We start from the raw sequence: 18,333 nt of genomic DNA on the forward strand, positions 1-18,333 counted from the left end.
CTTCATGCATCAGTCCCTGGAACATCTAAGGATCCTCTCCAAGCTGAAGATCTACGAAAACATCTCCCTTCGATCACAGAAACCTCCTCACACCCCTGGGAATGAACCATTGATACGAAAACCAGGGGTGGAAAAAACGTTGGACTTTTCGAGACAAACATTACTATCAATTCGAAGCGGACGTTGACGAGCGGCGTCGCGTCGTCTGGACGCTACCTATCTATCTGTCACGCGCAAGCTCTGTTCCGGTTTTCGCGTCGATCGATAACCGGGAAAGTGTGTCCGTAGTCGAGCGATGCGCGCACTGCATGGCGACGACGTCGACGACGACCACGACGACGGCGACGACTAGCTCGACGACGACCACCACGACAACGGCAGGCCCGGACTATCCTTAATGTCAGACGCGAGCCTCCTCTCGGCCTCAGTTTTGTTTACCGTGTCCTCGCGTAAACAGCAGAGAGCCGGCCAAGAAGATGATAGTTACGAGGCCCCGTTTCCTACCTGCTATCGTCATCCTGATCCTGATCGAGGCACCCGACCGTGGTGACAGCATATCGTACAACACGTAAGTGTTCACCACGATCCGGTATTTTCCTTCAACGAGATTTTGAAGATTAAATCTTTCGATCGTGCGCGCGTAGAGAACTTGCTACTGGTTCGCTTAATGGATTAGTTGACGTATGTCGCCTCGTGTGGACAAAAACGTGGACGGTCTACTGGGACACGCTCCTCGTGACTACTCTTTTTCACGATTAAACATTGATCGTGCTTGTGAAAAAGAGTTCGTAACGTTAGGGACCTTCGTGTTAATTACTGAAACACCGAAACCACGCTGTGGACACGTTAATACAATTACATCATAATTTGTCTCACTGTGAAATAATGTCAGTTGACAGGTGTTTGATATCACCAAGTTTCACCATACATATTGTATTCCTTTTGTTTCTGTATTTAAATCAGTTTATAGATCTAGAAAACAGAGAACAGTATAACGTTGTAGAACGTAATTTGTTTTGTTATACAGTGTGAGAGCATGGGCGCACAAATTGGGCTTCGAGCTGTCGCAGTTGGGAAAATACGTGACCAACGTGGAGAAGTTCCACGAGAGTTACAAGCAAGCAGTAGTGAAGCCACGTGATGGTAACGCCTTGGTCCACGAGATCGCCAAGGACATTAACGCTATGATGGAGTCGAAGATATCGGCTATCAAGGTATACGTACTATGGAAAGATGAGCAATTGGTTAGCGGATGGGTATAGTACTGTGCGACGAAGAGACACAGCGGGACCGAGTATGATAGAGCGATAACAAGCGTATGACCTCCTCAGTGGAAACGATCATGTATTGTACCGCTTGCTGTCACAGGGGAAATAACCGTTATAATTGTAATTATTTAGCACTTTCAATTTGAACCCTTGCGTGCCTTCTTGTACTGTATTAGATTCGTGACATCATTGGTGATCCCCATAGCAGTCAACTGTTGATGTTAATTATTAATATTTGGAACGTATTAATGTGTTAATACGTGCCTCGCTATGTCGATACGCTAATCCTAAACGTTCTTATTTTATCCTCAGAGAATCATGGACGTGGCAGAGACATCAGCTCAATCAGCTCCAGACGTGGATCCTCCGAAATCCTTCCAATTCATCGACGCGAAGAACAACACGATTGAACTGAAGTTCAGTGCTCATTTTGGTGGCCAGGTGAACTTGAACATGTCTGCGGTTCATGTACCAACGAACGTCTACGAGAGAGCATCGAACGTAGTCAGGGCAATCAGATGGTCCGAAGAGTTGGATAAGACCTTCATCTATAATTATGAACAAGATCCTTCATTGTCCTGGCAGTATTTTGGTAGTGCGACAGGGTTCATGAGACAGTACCCTGCGATGAATTGGTTCATGGAACCGGTTGACCTTTTCGACTGCAGAACCAGGAGTTGGTACATCGAGGCAGCCTCCAGTCCGAAGGACGTCTTGATTTTGATCGATACATCTGGTAGCATGACCGGTATTCGCAGGGAAATTGCTCGACACGTGGTGAACAATATATTGGATACACTTGGGAACAATGATTTCGTTAACATCATCACGTTCTCCAATGTTACCAAGGAGGTAATTAATATACCCTCATCTCATCGGCTATTTATCCAATTTATACTCTAGTTGAAAAATTGTACATTATGCCTCTAGTTTTAATTAGAAGCCTAAAGCGATTAATTTCCTATCCAGGTGGTACCCTGCTTCAACGACACCCTGGTCCAAGCAAACTTGGCTAACGTGAGGGAGCTGAAGCGAGCAATCGCGAACCTGAACACCGAAAAAATTGCAAATTTCTCGTTGGCCTTGACCACCGCCTTCGACCTACTCGAGTCCTATCGAACCGATAGGGAGGGTGCCAGATGCAACCAAGCGATCATGCTGATAACGGACGGAGTTCCGTACAACTACAAAGACATCTTCGAGACTTATAATTGGAAGGACAATCCCGACGAACCATTCAAAGCCGACATGCCTGTTAGAATGTTCACTTATTTGATCGGCAGAGAGGTTGCAGACGTGAAGGAGGTTCAGTGGATGGCTTGCGCCAATAGGGGTTACTTTGTACACCTTTGCACTTTGGCAGAAGTCAGAGAAGAGGTACGGAATAATCCTCGACAAAGGAAACACTCATTTACGAGTTTCTAACGTACTTGCGCCACTTCTTTAGGTACTCAAATACGTTCCTGTAATGGCAAGGCCTCTGGTCCTTGGTCGTACCGATCATCCAACGATTTGGACACCTGTATACGCGGACATAACCGATCCAAAGATGACCGACTGGCTGTGGGAACAGAGGGAGAGCGAGGAGCAGAAAGAAAGGTTCCTGAGGCTTCACAGAAGGAAGAAATTGTTCAACACGGAAGAACGGGACCGTAGGTTCGTGAAGAAACAGAAGAGATCGTACGAACAGGGGGCCGATTTACAGGAATACAAACTGATGACCTCGGTCAGCATGCCGGTGTTCGACAGACGGGAGAACGCGGTAAGATGTTCCCTTCCTGCGTACTTCGATTTACTATATTTAACACCCTATGACATCAAGAAGTAATATAAAGAATTCTATGAATAATAGCATTGTCTTCCATTATTATTATAAATTGCCAATATCCAACAAATTGTATTTCACTCCAAAAGAGTTTGGATACCGCTAATGGAAGACAGTACTGTATTTATATATCATAGCGTGCAATGTCCAAGGTATATAAATACAAAATCGAACTTTGGATGTCTATAAAAATACACTAGAAGTCGCGTTATTACCGAGAATAAAACAACGTCCTCATCGACGTGTTATCATTAACCCCATGCTATAAATAACCGCACGAGATACGCGTAGATACATGTTTGATCGTTGTGATCGTTTATTCGATGACCAACCGAATAAACGTTCACGGTATCATCATTTTATCACTGTCATTGTTTCTCACCCTCCGCAAAACCCGAAACTTTGATCACCGCTTGTCGCGAAACCCCTTCGACGAGTGAACTTTTCCTTTGGTTTTAAGTTCCTGTTTGTCCACAGAACATCACAAGGCAGGTGCTGGTGAACGAAGCGTACTGGGTGACAGAGACAAGAGAGGTTGGCAGCTAAAACAAAAAAAAAACAAACACAAACAACGTTGTTTCAATGCATAGAGCCCTGTAACCCTTCGCCCTTTTGTATTCGAGCGTGACCGTCGACCGTCTCTGATTTTCACGAAGAAGAAACAAGTATTCGAGAATTGTGAATTATGTTGAAATGAATTAATAATAAATCCAGAGACGCGTTCGAGATCACGCGACGATCACTCGTTCCGTTTAGGTCCACATTCGTCTCTCTGGTATCTTAATTTGATCTAACGCTAGTAATGAAACTTAGTTTAATCATTAGGTAGGTTTAGGTACATTAGTCTACCCTGTGCCCTGTTCGAGACGAGTAGAAAAACGGATATATCCTGCCCGCCTGTTGGATTGCGAACAGCGATACCTCCTATTGATATTATTATTATTATTATTATTATTGTTATTATTATTATTGCGATTGGTAGAAGAACTTCTGATTTTGCAGTGACTAAACATATTACGTATACACGTGTAATGAATTATGAAAGAAAATTATCTTGGTTGGGTATAATACAAGTATAAGAGAGTACCAAGCACACATGTACACACATGGTACGGTTTGATGAGTTCTTTGAGTGCTAGAGTTCGCTAGACAGATTTATTAGTAGACTTAAATCGAGCGCTGTTCTGACAACCGTTTTGCTTTTTCTTTTTTATTTTTATTAATTATTACGGTGATCGTACACTTAGTATTCTTAGATGTACCATTTGAACAATGACAATGGCACTATAAAAGTATATATTATTAAAAAAGCTACGATTGTCAGAACGATAAACAGCGTGGCTAATTGTGATTTGATTATTAACACTTAGGATAGCCTGCGTCAGACGTTCATTGTTCTTATTGTGTATCGTTCTTATTATTATCATTATCATTATTATTATTGGGAACGTAGTTGAGCTAGTTATACGTTCAGTCGTAACGTTCAGACATAATGTTATTATTATTATTATCATAGTTATTGTTTCTTTAGTAAATATCATTATTTTTAATACTAGAACGTGTGTCATTAGACGAATTTCATTGTGATAGCGTTTTTTATATTCAAGAAGGTAGATACGCTTATGGTTATGCGACTTGGGATGATGATGATTCGTAATTTCGATTACACCAACGTTACATAGGATCTTGTTAAAACACGATCATGATTGTTTGCAGACGAGGATCGCCGATCTCCTCGGTGTTGCCGGTACGGATGTTCCTATTGAAGAGATACAGAAGCTGATGATGCCACATTTGGTAAGTCGATATTCTACTTACATTATCTATTGTTAACAATTAATTGTTAACTATATTCTTCTGTTTGCAGCTCGGTGTCAACGGGTATGCGTTCATTGTGACCAACAATGGTTTCATCCTGATTCATCCAGACCTCCGGCCAGTGGTAATTTTCAATTACAATTATCAGTTCATTGTTGTATGAATCAAAGATTTTTAAAATTAGGATAATTATAGTTCCAGGGTATCTTGAAGCCAGCGTACAACAGCGTCGACATGGCGGAGGTGGAACTGATGGACCAGGATAGAGGTCCAAGAGAATTCGATGAAGGAATCATTATGGTCTGCCTCGCTGTACCTATAACAAATATATCAACGTGTATTAATATTTAATAACAACGAGATTTATTCATTTGTAGCTGCGAAACGATGTGGTGAATCAAGCAAATGGTAGCGTTACGCTGCACACGAAATATCATTACGACGATATGGTAATTAATCCTATAATTAAAATACCAGATTAATTAAATATCGATAAGAATTGTTCTTTTTCTGCAGAAACGCGTGGGCAGAGTAAAAAGGAAGTACGATTACACGGGCATACCAAACACGCCTTTCACGGTGGTGGTCAGTCTGCCGGAACACAACCACACCGGAAGTTACCGTGTGCACGCCACCGAGGAGATCCATCGTGCCCACGTTAGTGGTACGTGTCTCCATAAATAACCCAACGACAAAGACGACTAAATATCAAAGGAAGTCCAAGCATGATCACATCTGTGGATGGAGAATCTTTGGTAATCAAGAGAACAGTGTCTGAAAAGTTTCCAGCGCATCTCTAAATGCAATTCAATGTTTTATTCAATGATAGACCTACATATCCAACAGAGAAAACTTAAGGAAAGTTTGATTGCAAAGTTTCCATTGGGCGTATAAACATTACAGAGAAGCTGGAGTCTCTTGTATAATCAGAAACTTTTGAAAAATAAAGTTGCCTCGAGTGGTAATCGATGGAAATGTTCAAAGTTTCAAACTCTATCCAGTTCTTCAAACTTTCGAGCAATATGACGCGATGATACTAATCGCCTTTATCGTATAACTTGGACTTTCTTTAGTTAAAGGGAAGTGTAGAGGAAGTAGCCTTACCCTGGCTCTTTCAAGACCAAAATAAAGCTCTTCCTCTGTATACCTAATGGAGTTCATCATTTTCAGGCAAGAACGTTTCAGATTATTTCACTGGTACCAACTGGCTGGTGCATCCCCATTGGTTGTACTGCAAGTAAGTAACGATTACACTTTAAATATTAAAAAATAAATTCTCACGAATACCTTTAACTGCAGGTACCACTATGAGGATGAACGATCGTTCAATTCCTCGGAGGCACGGCTGTTACATTTCCTGGAACGTACACGTCAACCTCGCTGGAAATGGAACGACATGAAACAACCATCCCAACCGCCAGAGTACTCAGCCACTAGTTCCGGCAACGATACTCATCGTAAATCAAAGCGTATGTATTCTAATTGACACGTCAACCTCGATAAATAAGCGAACACGATTTCTTTATAACAGCTCCACCGTACAAAGCGGACAAAGATTCTTACTACTGCGACAGGGATCTTCTGTTAAGTCTGGTGTTCGACGCAAAGGTAACCGAGTGGTTTGCGAACCCCAGCACTACGCGCGAAGAAAAAGCGTGAGCATCATTATTGTTTTATATATTAAAAAGACTCTTTTAGAATGTGGTAACACGTTGACTGTCATAGCGATCGACATATTCAATTTCAAGGATTCTTAAAATATTAGAAAATAACAGTTCTATTCTAAGAGTTATGGCAGTCAAGGTGTTGAGAAATATTTGTTCTCACGTGAGAAAGATTAAGAAAAATATATTGAAAAGAGATTAATGTTAATATTTGGAATGAGAACGAAAAGAAAAGAACATCTCGGTTAGCCAATTCCGGCGTCGTTCCCTCTATATGTTTTATCCATTTTCTCTGCACAATTATTCTTATCTAGTTTCGTTGATTTTTTGGATTCTTTCTTCTGTCAGGATTAACGAAACGCACCCGTTCCTTTTTTACTAATACTTACCACTTTGACGCCATGCAGACCTTTAGCTAGGCTGATGAATCTGCTGCCCAGGTAACGTCCATCACATCGCACCTTACGTTCTTTTAAAAATTAACCGGTCTTCTACGATCGTCTCTATTGCTTTTCATTCTCTCTACTCGCTTTCCTTTATGGTTTATTGTTCTTTCTTCTTGACCTCTTTTTAGATTATATATTTTCATAAGATGGTACTTCAATGGTACTCTGCTTTCTTTCCTTTCATTTTAACGTTGTAATGATTTATGTATATGTAAATTATCCCTCTGTTGTTTATTTTATAATTTTAAAACTAGCACAAGATAACGCAGCGTCTGAGGTCATCGAAGAGGAAGAAAATCTGATAAATCTTTCTGTAATTGTACAATAGTCACAGTGTGGTCGCTCACTTGCAAAGCTTTGTTATCAATCAAACGTAACTTCAATTTATCAGAATTATACAAACGCATCAGAGACCGCGAAAAAGCGACAGCAAGTGGGTCGTTAAGCTAATCGCAGCTTCCCTGTAACGCAGTATCGCCATAAAGCAGTACATCATAGTGAATCAAGGAATAATCATTTTTATCCGGATATCTAATTTAATCCTTCTTGTAGGAAAGAGTTCCAACAACGTTTCGGCGTGACACTCGCGTTCATGGCCACCCACAGCGGCCTGACAAGATGGCAAGACTTCCTCCTGGATGAAGAGGACACCATGCCCGACGATCACTTCAGCAAAATGTATCCAAGAGCCATCGACGAGGTATGGTACAAACGTGCCGTGGAACAGCATTACGTTGAACCAGAGAGCTTTGTATTCTCCGTGCCAATCGACGAAGAGGGTGCTGATAACACCACTTTGGTCACTGCCAGTCGTGCCATTTTTATCGGTAGAGTATCCTTGGTCCAGAGTGATTCTTTGTGCCCTATGAATTTTCTTGAATTTTAATTTCCTTCGTTATTCAGAAACAAGGAAAGCAAAGGCGCCAGCAGCAGTCGTAGGCTTCCAGTTCCAGCATACAGCTCTTCAGGGACTATTTCAGAATATAACATTTAGCTGTGAAGGACTTGGAAATTGTCATACACATTGTGGAGCAGATAACTGGGCCTGCTATTTGATTGACAATAATGGATACATAGTCGCAGCTGAAGACGAATCAGATGCTGGGAAATTCTTCGGTGAACTTAGAGGACCCGTTATGTCCAGCCTCGTTAAGGAAGGCGTCTTCGAGAAAATTAGGATATTTGATTATCAAGCTGTCTGTTTCAAGAGCACGCAGACCAGTAACGATGGCAATATCTTGCTCACTGTGAGTTTAAGTCATCAGTTCTTTGATTATTAAAAATATTAAGGATCAGTTTTGTAACGTGATCCTTCAATTTTCTATGTCGAACTACCAGTTCCAACTAGTAGTTTCAGTAATATTTAGAACCAACGCGACAGTTAGCTCGTTAGCTCTGTCAAGCACAGTCAATTAGCTTCATCCGGTTGCTCAATCATTCTAGCCATGGAAGAACGCGCAGAAGATGATGTCGTGGATGGTCAGCCAAGCAGTCTGGGCTTGGGCCAAAGCTGGTATTTGGGAATCCGAGTACGCGGAGGCGTATGCTTATCCGAACGAGGAAGAAGGCATGCACGAAGATTATCAAGAGAACGAGGAGAAACCTCCAGTCGATGCAAAGGATGAAAAACTGTTCGATCAGAAGGTCTTGATTAATCGGACACGACCAGAAGCCTGCGATCAAGAAGTACATAATCTGATATTAAATATATTTCATGGGATACTTGGAAATTAATTGTATTCCTTTCTTCCAGGTGTATCTGTACCTGCGAAACGCATCCTTCAACTCGTACGACATTGAATCCGACGTGAACGAGAATTGTATGAGGCCGTACATCGTTCAACCGGTCGAACTGAGCAACATGCTTCTATTGGTCGTTAACACCGACTGCAAAGACACCGTGTCACCTCCTCTGAGCGTCATCCCGGAAGAAGTAATTTACGAGAACAACTCGCTGGTATGCCAAAAAGCACTGACCACCCTGAAGAGAAGGAGACCTCAGTCGTGTATTCGTAGCCATCCAAGGGAAAGCGAGATCAAAGATCTCTGCGGTTTCGCTCCAAACGTAGCACCAAACGTTTACCTCCTCCTCGTTCTGTTAACGACATGTACTATTGCTAGACGAATCATCGGTTTCCAATGAAATGTCGATTCTTCTGGCTCAATGTGAACGTCGAAGAACAGACGAGGAGATGAAAGTTCAATTTACCAAAAAGAATGCATTTCTTTTGCCAATTAAAGCTGCTAAGGAGGAAAAGTACAAGTTGAGAATGATTGTTTGCGGGGTAATCAATGTTTCTCTTGTTTTCATAGTTATTGCAAATTCGCAATGTTGTAATGTTCATAGAGAAGGATTATCAGAGTCCTGATCTCTGTTGACGCCTTGATGATGGTGCAGGCAGGCTCTGCAGGTCGTGATACAAGGATCAAGTTGTTTTTGTTTAGAACTATTGTTAGAACTTCGAATCAGATTATGTCTGGGTACTTTGTCGTCCTTGAATGCATGACTCTTAAGATGAAAAAGGAAGTCCGTGAATCGATGCTGAAGTAGTCCTAAAACAACCTTACTGCCTGAAACACTACACGGTGTCCACTCTGTATGCGTCTCTGCTCTATTCTTCTTTATCTTTATCTATGTACGACTATTGTTATTCTATATATCGTTTATATTACTTTACTCTGTGCAAAATTCAGATAATCAAAATTTTATAGAACAAGGAGAAAAACAAACTGTTAACATAAAGCGTTCAAATACTGTTACTTGCTCTATGAATCGCGGGTCGACCAATCTACGCGTAGGACGAAGATTTCAGTGGCCAGAATACATAAAACGTGTTTAAGATCTAGGTTTGAAGAACGCAGCGCAAACGAGGAAGTTGTTTCGTTTGTAGGTGGAGAACGCACCTACATTTCGTGGGATAATTGATAAATGGAAGTAACAGGGCAATGATAAAATCGCGTTACGTCGAGAACTCAATTCGACGTGGTCGCTGGTGTAAGTTTTTAGAACGATAAAGTAGTTAGGATCTTATAAAAGAGCATATTAAAGAACAGGGACGTATACGAATGGCGTACCGTCACCGATACTATTGAACACATTCACATTATGCGCTTTGTACATTAACCGATGTAAAACGTGTCGTTTGATATTTATAGAAGATTACGGATATTAATTTTGTATATTAATGTACTATAATAACGAGAGTTACAAGGATGTGTGCCTTTGGACACGCGGTTAAAACAAAATAATAAGGTATTGTTGTATGTTTTTCAAATAAACAAGTAAACTCTCTACTCGGTTAGCTCTCTGCTTCCTTCAGCGAAACAGAAAGAACTTACATCGTGGCGAGTTGAAATTCGAAAAACGAATAATGTTAATTGTATATTACATAAAGTTTATTACAATTTCCTATGTACAACGGCTTGCCTATGTAAATGAAAAATCGTTTCTTATCAAAAAATGGCAAATGTTGAAAGAATCAATGTTACTTCAATTGACTCTCTGTTTTCTTTATAATTTCCAACAAGGTCTGCTGCTGCATATCCTTGTACAGTCTATCCTGTAGTTCTACCAGAGATGTTCCATCTTTCAGAAAGCCTTTTAAATTATGCATAGTACCATTTGATATTCTATGATCAGTTACGCGATCTTGACTGAAATTATACGTTCTAATCTTTTCATTTCTCATTCTTGTTCCAATTTGCTTTTTACGGAGATCACTAATGAAAGATACTTGCTTGTCTAGTTGCTCTTGATACAACACACTTTTTAGCTTCAGCAATGCTATCTTTTTGTTTTCAATTTGTGATCTATTTGTTTGACAAGTTACACTTGTCCCAGTTGGTATATGAGTTATTCTAATAGCAGAATTTGTAGTGTTCACGTGTTGCCCTCCTGCTCCAGTTGCTTTCTTTGCTTCTATTTTCAAATCCTTTTCTGATAATTCAATGTCTACATCTCTTGGCTCTGGAAAAATTGTCACAACAGCTGTACTGGTGTGCATTCGACTACCTTTTTCTGTTGATGGAATCCTTTGCACTCTGTGCACTCCACCTTCATATTTTAATTTTTCATAAGCCTTACTGTCTGATATTAATATTTCAGCTTTCCTCAAACCATGTATATCGCTATATGATAATTCCATTACCTCGTGCTTAAATTCTAAATAATTTAAATAATGTATGTACATATTAAACAAATCCATTGCAAATAACATAGCTTCCTGGCCTCCTACACCTGCCACTATTTCCATAATAACATTTTCATAATTTTCTGCAGCTACAGTTTGTAAAATTACATCTAATAATTCTTGATCAATCTCTGTTAACTCTTGTTGATACATTAATTCCTCTTCTTTTGCAAGTTTCTTCATATCCTCATCTTTGCTAGCTAAAAATAATTCATACAATGGTAATATCTGACAAGTAAGTTTGTATTCTTTTTTAAGACTTACCAAGATCAGTTAAAGTCTTGATATTTTCAACTATCTTAATTTTTTTGTCCAGTAATATTGGAACCATTTGTAACTTAAGAATCTCAGAAATGCTTTCATGTTCTTTTTTACCATCATTCTGATATGCATCCATAAGAAGATTCAAATATCTTTTAATACTTTCATTGTCAATAAATAAATTTCTTTCTGTACTAAATAGCTTATAAATACATGGTTTCACATTGAGGTTAAGAAGCAGTGGGGATAATGGAATTGATTTGGCCTTATTTATTATATTCCCATAATATCGACAAGCACTAAATGTGCACCCTCTTATAAGAAACAACATATTGTATCACATAAATTCATATGTTTTGGAATAAAAATACACATTCTACCACATGATCATATTTACACCTGAAGAGAGCAACGAACGCACCATCCGTTAGCAGTTTGGAAACCATTACAGTATAAATTGTTAACAAATTTGTTTAAATACTTATAAAACAATACACTCTTAAGGTAAATTTAAATTATTTAGTTTCCTATATCTAAAATTTATGTCGAAATATAAACAGGATATCGTTAATAAATCGAGAATAAACAATTGTGTGCAGTATAATCTTGACATTTTTCTATTGGTAATGGCAGGTTGTATCATGATTTCGATAGTCTTTGCAATCTTGATTCAATTAAGCTTATCCTATTTTATACAATATTAAAAAAGATGATGTTCATACATCTTCTTTAGTAAGTTTTATATTCATACTTGTAATTGAATTTTTATAATTATTTTCATACTTATATTAAGTCCATACTAATTATTTTTAAACGTACAGAATAATTCAATTTCACGTGTTCTAACGTTGTTTTATTCAATTGATGTTTAATTTATTAAATTTACACTTTAAAATGTGTATATACGTGTAAGTACGATGTATACGAGATTAGAATATATAACGTGTAGTACCAATTGTATCGATTTCTCAACGAGTCTGTATAATTTATTCCAAATATAATCTCGGTTTTATCTAATATTATACGAGCAGCATCGTCAAATGAGATATAACAAATGTTAAAATTCTCATCATTTATTAATAAATCCTGATAAATATTGCCATTAAACTTTTGAACTAAGTACGTATAAATGAGTCAACTCATTTTACGTATCAGAATAATTTTGTTATTATTTTTGTAAATAATCAATTTTATTATTAATATTTTATAATTAATGAAGTCTCATATTTATGAAAAGGATCAATAGTGCTCTTTTTGTTTTAGTCGGCAAACATATAAGAAACGTTGAAATGAAAAATACAATCTAAGGAATGATCGCGAACGGTGTCTCATGCATATGAAAAGGAAAATGTGCGAGCCTAATCTTCAGAGGGATACATTTTACGTTTATTGCGGATAAAAAAGGATATAAGTGTTCGTACAAAGAACGTATACACAGAATAGAAGGACTAGTTGTTTCATAAAATATGATCGAGGGTAATACAAAATGTTGCCCAATTCAAAGTAAGTAGCTCTGATATTTGGGACGAATGCGCCAAGCTTACCGCACAAGAGAGATAGAAAAGAACAGAGAAAGATACGCACGGTAGACCAGTATAGAGCGGCACGGGCAGCTACGATCGACGATACTATTTTTCTTTAAAACAAGCATTACACAAATTAAAAATTAAGCGCTCACTACGAAAAGGTAAGTTGTAAAATGTTTATCAATTCATTGGAAATGTTTCGAATTATTTAATAACGTGCATTCGTTTTTCCATCAACGCGGTTCAGATAGAAATTGATTTTAATGTATTTATGTACAGGCTTTATAATATTATAACGAAACCATGGAACCTTGCGAGAACCGATCACAGGAGAAAGTACAAGAAGGTGGTAAGATTAAATTAATTTTATTCACAGTCGTTTCACGGTAGTTCGCACAATTTTTATTATATAACGTTGATGTTGTTTATAGTAAAATTATGATTTTTATTATTCGGTAACCTTTTTGAAGTTTTTCAAACGACTTCATCCATTGATCGTTAATTCTATTATAGGCATTACATACATTTACAAATGGATTTTTAATTTACAGTTTCTGCTGATACAGGATTCGTGAAATCGTTGCTAAAACGCGCGCAAAAATTTGTTTTAATTCATTAATCGTATCATTATGATATTGATGAATCTTAGTACCTATTTCTGATATTGTTAGATAAGTAATTTAAAAAAAAAAAAACATGACGTGCGATTTCGTTAGCGTTTATTCCAATTTTATAATTTTATTTTGATGATTTTATTAATATAAAATAAATGTTAAAAATGTGTCAAATATATTTAATGAATATTTTTATTTTTCGTATAAGTAAAAATTTAATAAACTATAATTAAAAATAAATAATATATAATTTATTTTTCATTTTATAGTTCTGAAAGATGTTTAGTATGTTAAATCATAATTAAAAGTTATATTTTATAAAATTTGAAATAAAAATTTATTTTTCAGAATATGGTTTCTTTTGGCAAGATTATCTTGATGCTACAGAAAGCGTGGAAGTACCACAGATTATGTTTCCACATGTGGAACTGACACTTCAAAGTGGTATTGAAATTGGCATGTCCCTTGAAGTGCCAATTTCAAAAAATACAAATGAAGATAATACTAAATATTGGGTTGCCTCTATTGTGGTCGCATGTGGACCTTTATTACGCTTACGGTATTATGGTGGAGATGATAGGTCATTGGAATTTTGGTGCAACCTTACCAAAGAGGCTGCTCATGAACTTGGTTGGTGTATGAAAAATGATAAAAAATTAGAACCACCTGATGTTGTGCTTGAAAGATCACCAGATTGTATGGAAAAATTACCTGAATTCCTAAAAACAGTCCGTACTGTTCCACCAGAAATGTTATCAGGAGTTAGTAATAATTTATAAATGAAATTTTACATTTAAAAGAATTTGAATTTAATTTATCAACATTAATATTTTGTACACCCAGGAAGGTCTGAGTATGACAGAAAGGATCAAACAAGGCATGAAAGTTGAAGTCAGTGATATACTACATCCTTATAAATTATGGGTAGCTACGGTAAGAAATATTTTATAGATTTTATTACAAGTGGATTCTGCTTTTTATTTAACATTCACATTGCTTCTTCAGATTATAGAAAATGTAGGAGGAAGACTTCTTTTAAGATACGATACTCCTGGTTCATTACGTAAAGATTTTTGGATGTTCTGTACTTCAGAGCACCTTCATCCATATGGATTTACATCCAAATCAGATTCTAATTGGTTTTTAGAGCCTCCTAGTTCCATAGTGGATCTGCATACTTATGAAGAATGGAAAGATCTGTTAGAATCGATACCAAAAAATTATGATCTTCCAGAAGAGTTATTTAATAACAGTATAAAACATCCCAAGCACGAATTTAAAGTTGGTATGAAGGTGGAAGCTTTAAGCCCAACCAATCAAATAAACATATGTCCAGCTACTGTTATTAAAGTGTTTGATGATACTTATTTTCTTGTACATATTGATACTTATGATGAATTATCAAAGGGAATGGATATTGAAACATGTATGTACAACAGTACAGTAAAGAATACTTGGCTTTGTACAGCAGAACACCCATATATTTTTCCTGTTGGATGGGCAAAAAAGCACAATATTAAGTAAGACTTCATATAACGTGTTTCGCGTAACATTTTATCAGAAACATTTATTACAATCTGAAATTTTGTTGCTTTCAGAATAGTACATCCAAATGGTTGGACTTCAAAGGAAGAAGAATTTGATTGGGATGAATATTTAAGAGACACTCAAGCAATTGCTGCAGAAGAAAAATTATTTCCTGAAAGGCAAAATGCCATTGAAGCTGGCTTCGAATGTGGTATGCGATTGGAAGCAGTTGATCCAGAATACGAAAATGTTATTTGCGCCGCGCATATTACAAAAATCGTTGACAATCTCTTATGGTTAAAACTAGATAATTATGAAAACACGAAACCTGAACATATAGTTGACATGCATTCCTTGCAAATATTTCCTGTCGGTTGGTGCGAATCTAATCATTATCCGTTGAAACCACCAAAAGACTACATAGAAGTTTGTAAAAAGTTACAAATGCCTGAGAAAGACGACAAAAAGAATAATGTCCTGGATATACCAATATCTGAACCGCGCTCTTCGTTATGGTGTCCAAAGATATATTTCAACTACCGTTGTTTCACGGGTCCTATGATTTCCAAAGGAAAATTAGCAACTTTACCGAAAGCAGTAGGACCTGGTCCCGTAATATTAGTCATGAGAGAAGTATTATCAATGATTGTATCCGTTGGCTATAGAAGCGCTCGAATATTAAAGGTACTTCAATGCGATTCAAAACCGGATCCTGGATATCATTTAGAGGTCTTAAAAGCAAAACATAAGAACAACACGTATCGCGCCAGCGTTGCTGTTGTAACGTCTGGTGATATGGTAGCTGATTTTTGTAAAAGTATTTGTCGAAAATTAATGGTATGCCCAAATTTATTTGGTCCTTTATATGTACCCGAAAATGAATGCCCAGATAAATGTCACAAGACGTCTAAAGCAAAATTCAGTAAGTAATAATTTTGTTGCATCGGTATCTCGTTATAACTTTTATTGATTGGAAAATGTTTTTATTTTAGCAGCATCTATGGGCACTGGAAGAAGGGGAAAACCAAAGGGTTATACAAGTATTATGGTGCAGAAACCAAAACCATGGGGTGGTAGACGAAAAAGGAGACGGGGTAGATGGGCGAACAGAGAAAAGGAAGCGCACGATGATTACGATCAAGAAGATGAAATGCCATTTATGTCGTTGGATCTAGCTAAACACGTATCAGGAATTGAAGAAACGCTCGATGGAAGACCACCGTTATCCGAAATAGATATAATGATCCAGAAAGGTCTAGAGAAAGGGGAAAAATCTGATGAATTTAAAACCGAACCACCTTCGAGTAACGCATCAGAAGATTCTGGAAGTTCGTTTAATGATAACAGAAAAACAAAAGATAGAGAAAGTCCTAGTAGTTTAAGTAACAAACAACATTCGTCGAAATATAATCAAAGTAATACCATTACTAGAGCAAGCAAGAGAGAACGTGATTGGGATACAAGTATCGAGTCTGATTGTTCGGATGCAGATGCAGAATATGTGAGAATGCAGAAGAAACAGAGACGGCCAAAAACACGGAAGCTTGATTCGAATCCATTATTTTGGACCGTGGATGATGTTTTTAGATATTTGAGAAAAACGAATGATTGCAAAGATTTAGCGTACCGAGTAAGACAAGAGGTAATTTATCAAATAAATGGCATAAGTTTTTACAATATTAAATATCGTGTAACACTAGTTAATATTATTTTGCAGGAAATTGATGGTCTGGCGTTTTTATTGTTAAATTTACCGTCGCTAACGCAACATATGAAACTTCGGACCAGTCTAGCAATGAAACTTTGCCGTCACGTTGAACAGGTTAAAGTTACGTTCTTTTTACGGCACATCAATGAAACGGAACCAGATCAGTATCAAATTGTATAATTTTAACAATTAGGTATTCAATTCGTTATATTATTTATACGTATAGTGTAATATATTGCATCATGAAAGATACTTGATATCCAGATGTTTATTGTATAATAATGACAAGACGATTTTTATTTATATAGAAATGCAAGACTGCATTACTTTTAAATAGATATATAAAGTATTAGTTATTGCCCTGTATATTTAAATTATTTTTGTTATATATTACATTTTTAGAAAAAAATTCTATTAATTAAGCTGATTAAGATATAATCGGAGAAAAGAGTACCTAAAATATTAAAGGATATTCTTTTTAAAATTATATAAAATTTGTACAAAAAACAATCTTGATTGTAAATTTCTTTCTACCATTAGTATTATTATTATTAACATTTTTATAAACTCGTTAAATTTTTATTTTGTACATTGACAATAAACATACGAATTCATAGTTGAAATGAAAGTTTGATGTAGCGTGTGAACTATGCTTTCAGTTCAACAAATAGATTTAAGTAGGACATTCGTTTTCGCGTAGCGTAATCTAAATTTGCAACAATGCTGTTACACGCTTTATGCACTAGACTGTACTTTTTGAAACTCTGCCAAATTATTCGTACTACAGATAGCATGTTAAGTATTTTGACTTATAAACCACCATTGTAACTTTCATTTTATAACTATAATGCAAATAAAACCTATGATTTTTTAAGTACATATCAAATAGATCATATTTAAATGTTTTAACTGTAAGAAATAGTAACTATAAATGTAACTTAATAATTGACTAAATTAAAGGATGAATTAAGATACAATATTTAGTATAAACCAAGTTCATACTGGAAGTCAATGTGAACATCGACTTATTTAGTATCTCATCTAACTCTTCCTAATGCATTCTATCCTATCAATTGTAACTAAAAGAAATGACGCGACAGGATATACTTTGTAAGCAATGCTCGTACGCTCATTAATGTGTGGTCTGAACTAACCCGAAGACCAAATATGTTTACGCGCGTAATTGTTAACATAATTTGTATTCGAAGTACATATACAACACGATGATTCGTGGATTTTAATTTCCTCTAATACTAGTAAGATATTTGCTGAATACGCGCCTACTTGTAGGATACAGCTTGACCTACATCGTTCCACGAGTTTTCGATCGAACGTTAAGTTTACACAGACGTTATTTCTTATCAGAAAAAAGATCCACTATTGGTTCTTGAAGTATATTGAAGTTATCTTGTTAAAATACTTATATCTACTCAATGATTAGGATATGTACTGTTTCCAGGCGACTATATCTATCAGTATTTTAACA

General features: G+C 36.8%; 3 protein-coding genes across 13 annotated transcripts; 2 read left to right on the forward strand and 1 right to left on the reverse strand.

Moving 5' to 3' along the window:
- The first annotated feature begins 270 nt into the window (after positions 1 to 270).
- LOC114872872 (voltage-dependent calcium channel subunit alpha-2/delta-3) lies at positions 271 to 10,519 on the forward strand. 5 transcript variants are annotated; one of them, XM_029180586.2, is made up of 19 exons: positions 271 to 568; positions 1,028 to 1,214; positions 1,581 to 2,120; positions 2,238 to 2,645; positions 2,716 to 3,030; positions 3,571 to 3,627; positions 4,810 to 4,890; positions 4,961 to 5,035; positions 5,107 to 5,211; positions 5,289 to 5,360; positions 5,428 to 5,575; positions 6,082 to 6,148; positions 6,211 to 6,380; positions 6,443 to 6,566; positions 6,983 to 7,015; positions 7,574 to 7,848; positions 7,925 to 8,268; positions 8,465 to 8,707; positions 8,775 to 10,519. In XM_029180586.2, exons 1-19 carry the CDS (start codon positions 477 to 479, stop codon positions 9,162 to 9,164), a joined length of 3,726 nt encoding a protein of 1,241 aa, XP_029036419.2. In that variant the 5' UTR covers positions 271 to 476; the 3' UTR covers positions 9,165 to 10,519. The 5 variants fall into 5 exon arrangements, with proteins under 5 accessions (XP_029036419.2, XP_029036422.2, XP_029036420.2 ...); XM_029180589.2 differs by lacking the exon at positions 3,571 to 3,627; XM_029180587.2 differs by lacking the exon at positions 6,983 to 7,015 and having other exon boundaries at positions 272 to 568.
- On the reverse strand, positions 10,396 to 11,916 carry LOC114872875 (peptide chain release factor 1). The gene is made up of 2 exons (XM_029180599.2): positions 11,476 to 11,916; positions 10,396 to 11,411 (listed from the first exon to the last, which is right to left on the reverse strand). Exons 1-2 carry the CDS (start codon positions 11,801 to 11,803, stop codon positions 10,507 to 10,509), a joined length of 1,233 nt encoding a protein of 410 aa, XP_029036432.1. The 5' UTR covers positions 11,804 to 11,916; the 3' UTR covers positions 10,396 to 10,506.
- LOC114872873 (scm-like with four MBT domains protein 1) lies at positions 11,887 to 17,733 on the forward strand. Of its 7 annotated transcripts, none has more exons than XM_029180594.2 (9): positions 11,887 to 11,976; positions 12,736 to 13,159; positions 13,278 to 13,347; positions 13,961 to 14,373; positions 14,456 to 14,545; positions 14,618 to 15,132; positions 15,211 to 16,061; positions 16,132 to 16,781; positions 16,857 to 17,733. In XM_029180594.2, exons 3-9 carry the CDS (start codon positions 13,302 to 13,304, stop codon positions 17,025 to 17,027), a joined length of 2,736 nt encoding a protein of 911 aa, XP_029036427.1. In that variant the 5' UTR covers positions 11,887 to 11,976; positions 12,736 to 13,159; positions 13,278 to 13,301; the 3' UTR covers positions 17,028 to 17,733. The 7 variants fall into 7 exon arrangements, with proteins under 7 accessions (XP_029036427.1, XP_029036425.1, XP_029036431.1 ...); XM_029180592.2 differs by lacking the exon at positions 11,887 to 11,976 and adding an exon at positions 12,117 to 12,204; XM_029180598.2 differs by lacking the exon at positions 11,887 to 11,976 and adding an exon at positions 12,117 to 12,204 and having other exon boundaries at positions 16,135 to 16,781.
- The last annotated feature ends 600 nt before the right edge of the window (positions 17,734 to 18,333 follow it).

Source organism: Osmia bicornis, chromosome 15 (assembly GCF_907164935.1).
Source record: "Osmia bicornis bicornis chromosome 15, iOsmBic2.1, whole genome shotgun sequence".
In the NCBI taxonomy this organism is placed as follows: Eukaryota; Metazoa; Arthropoda; class Insecta; order Hymenoptera; family Megachilidae; genus Osmia; species Osmia bicornis.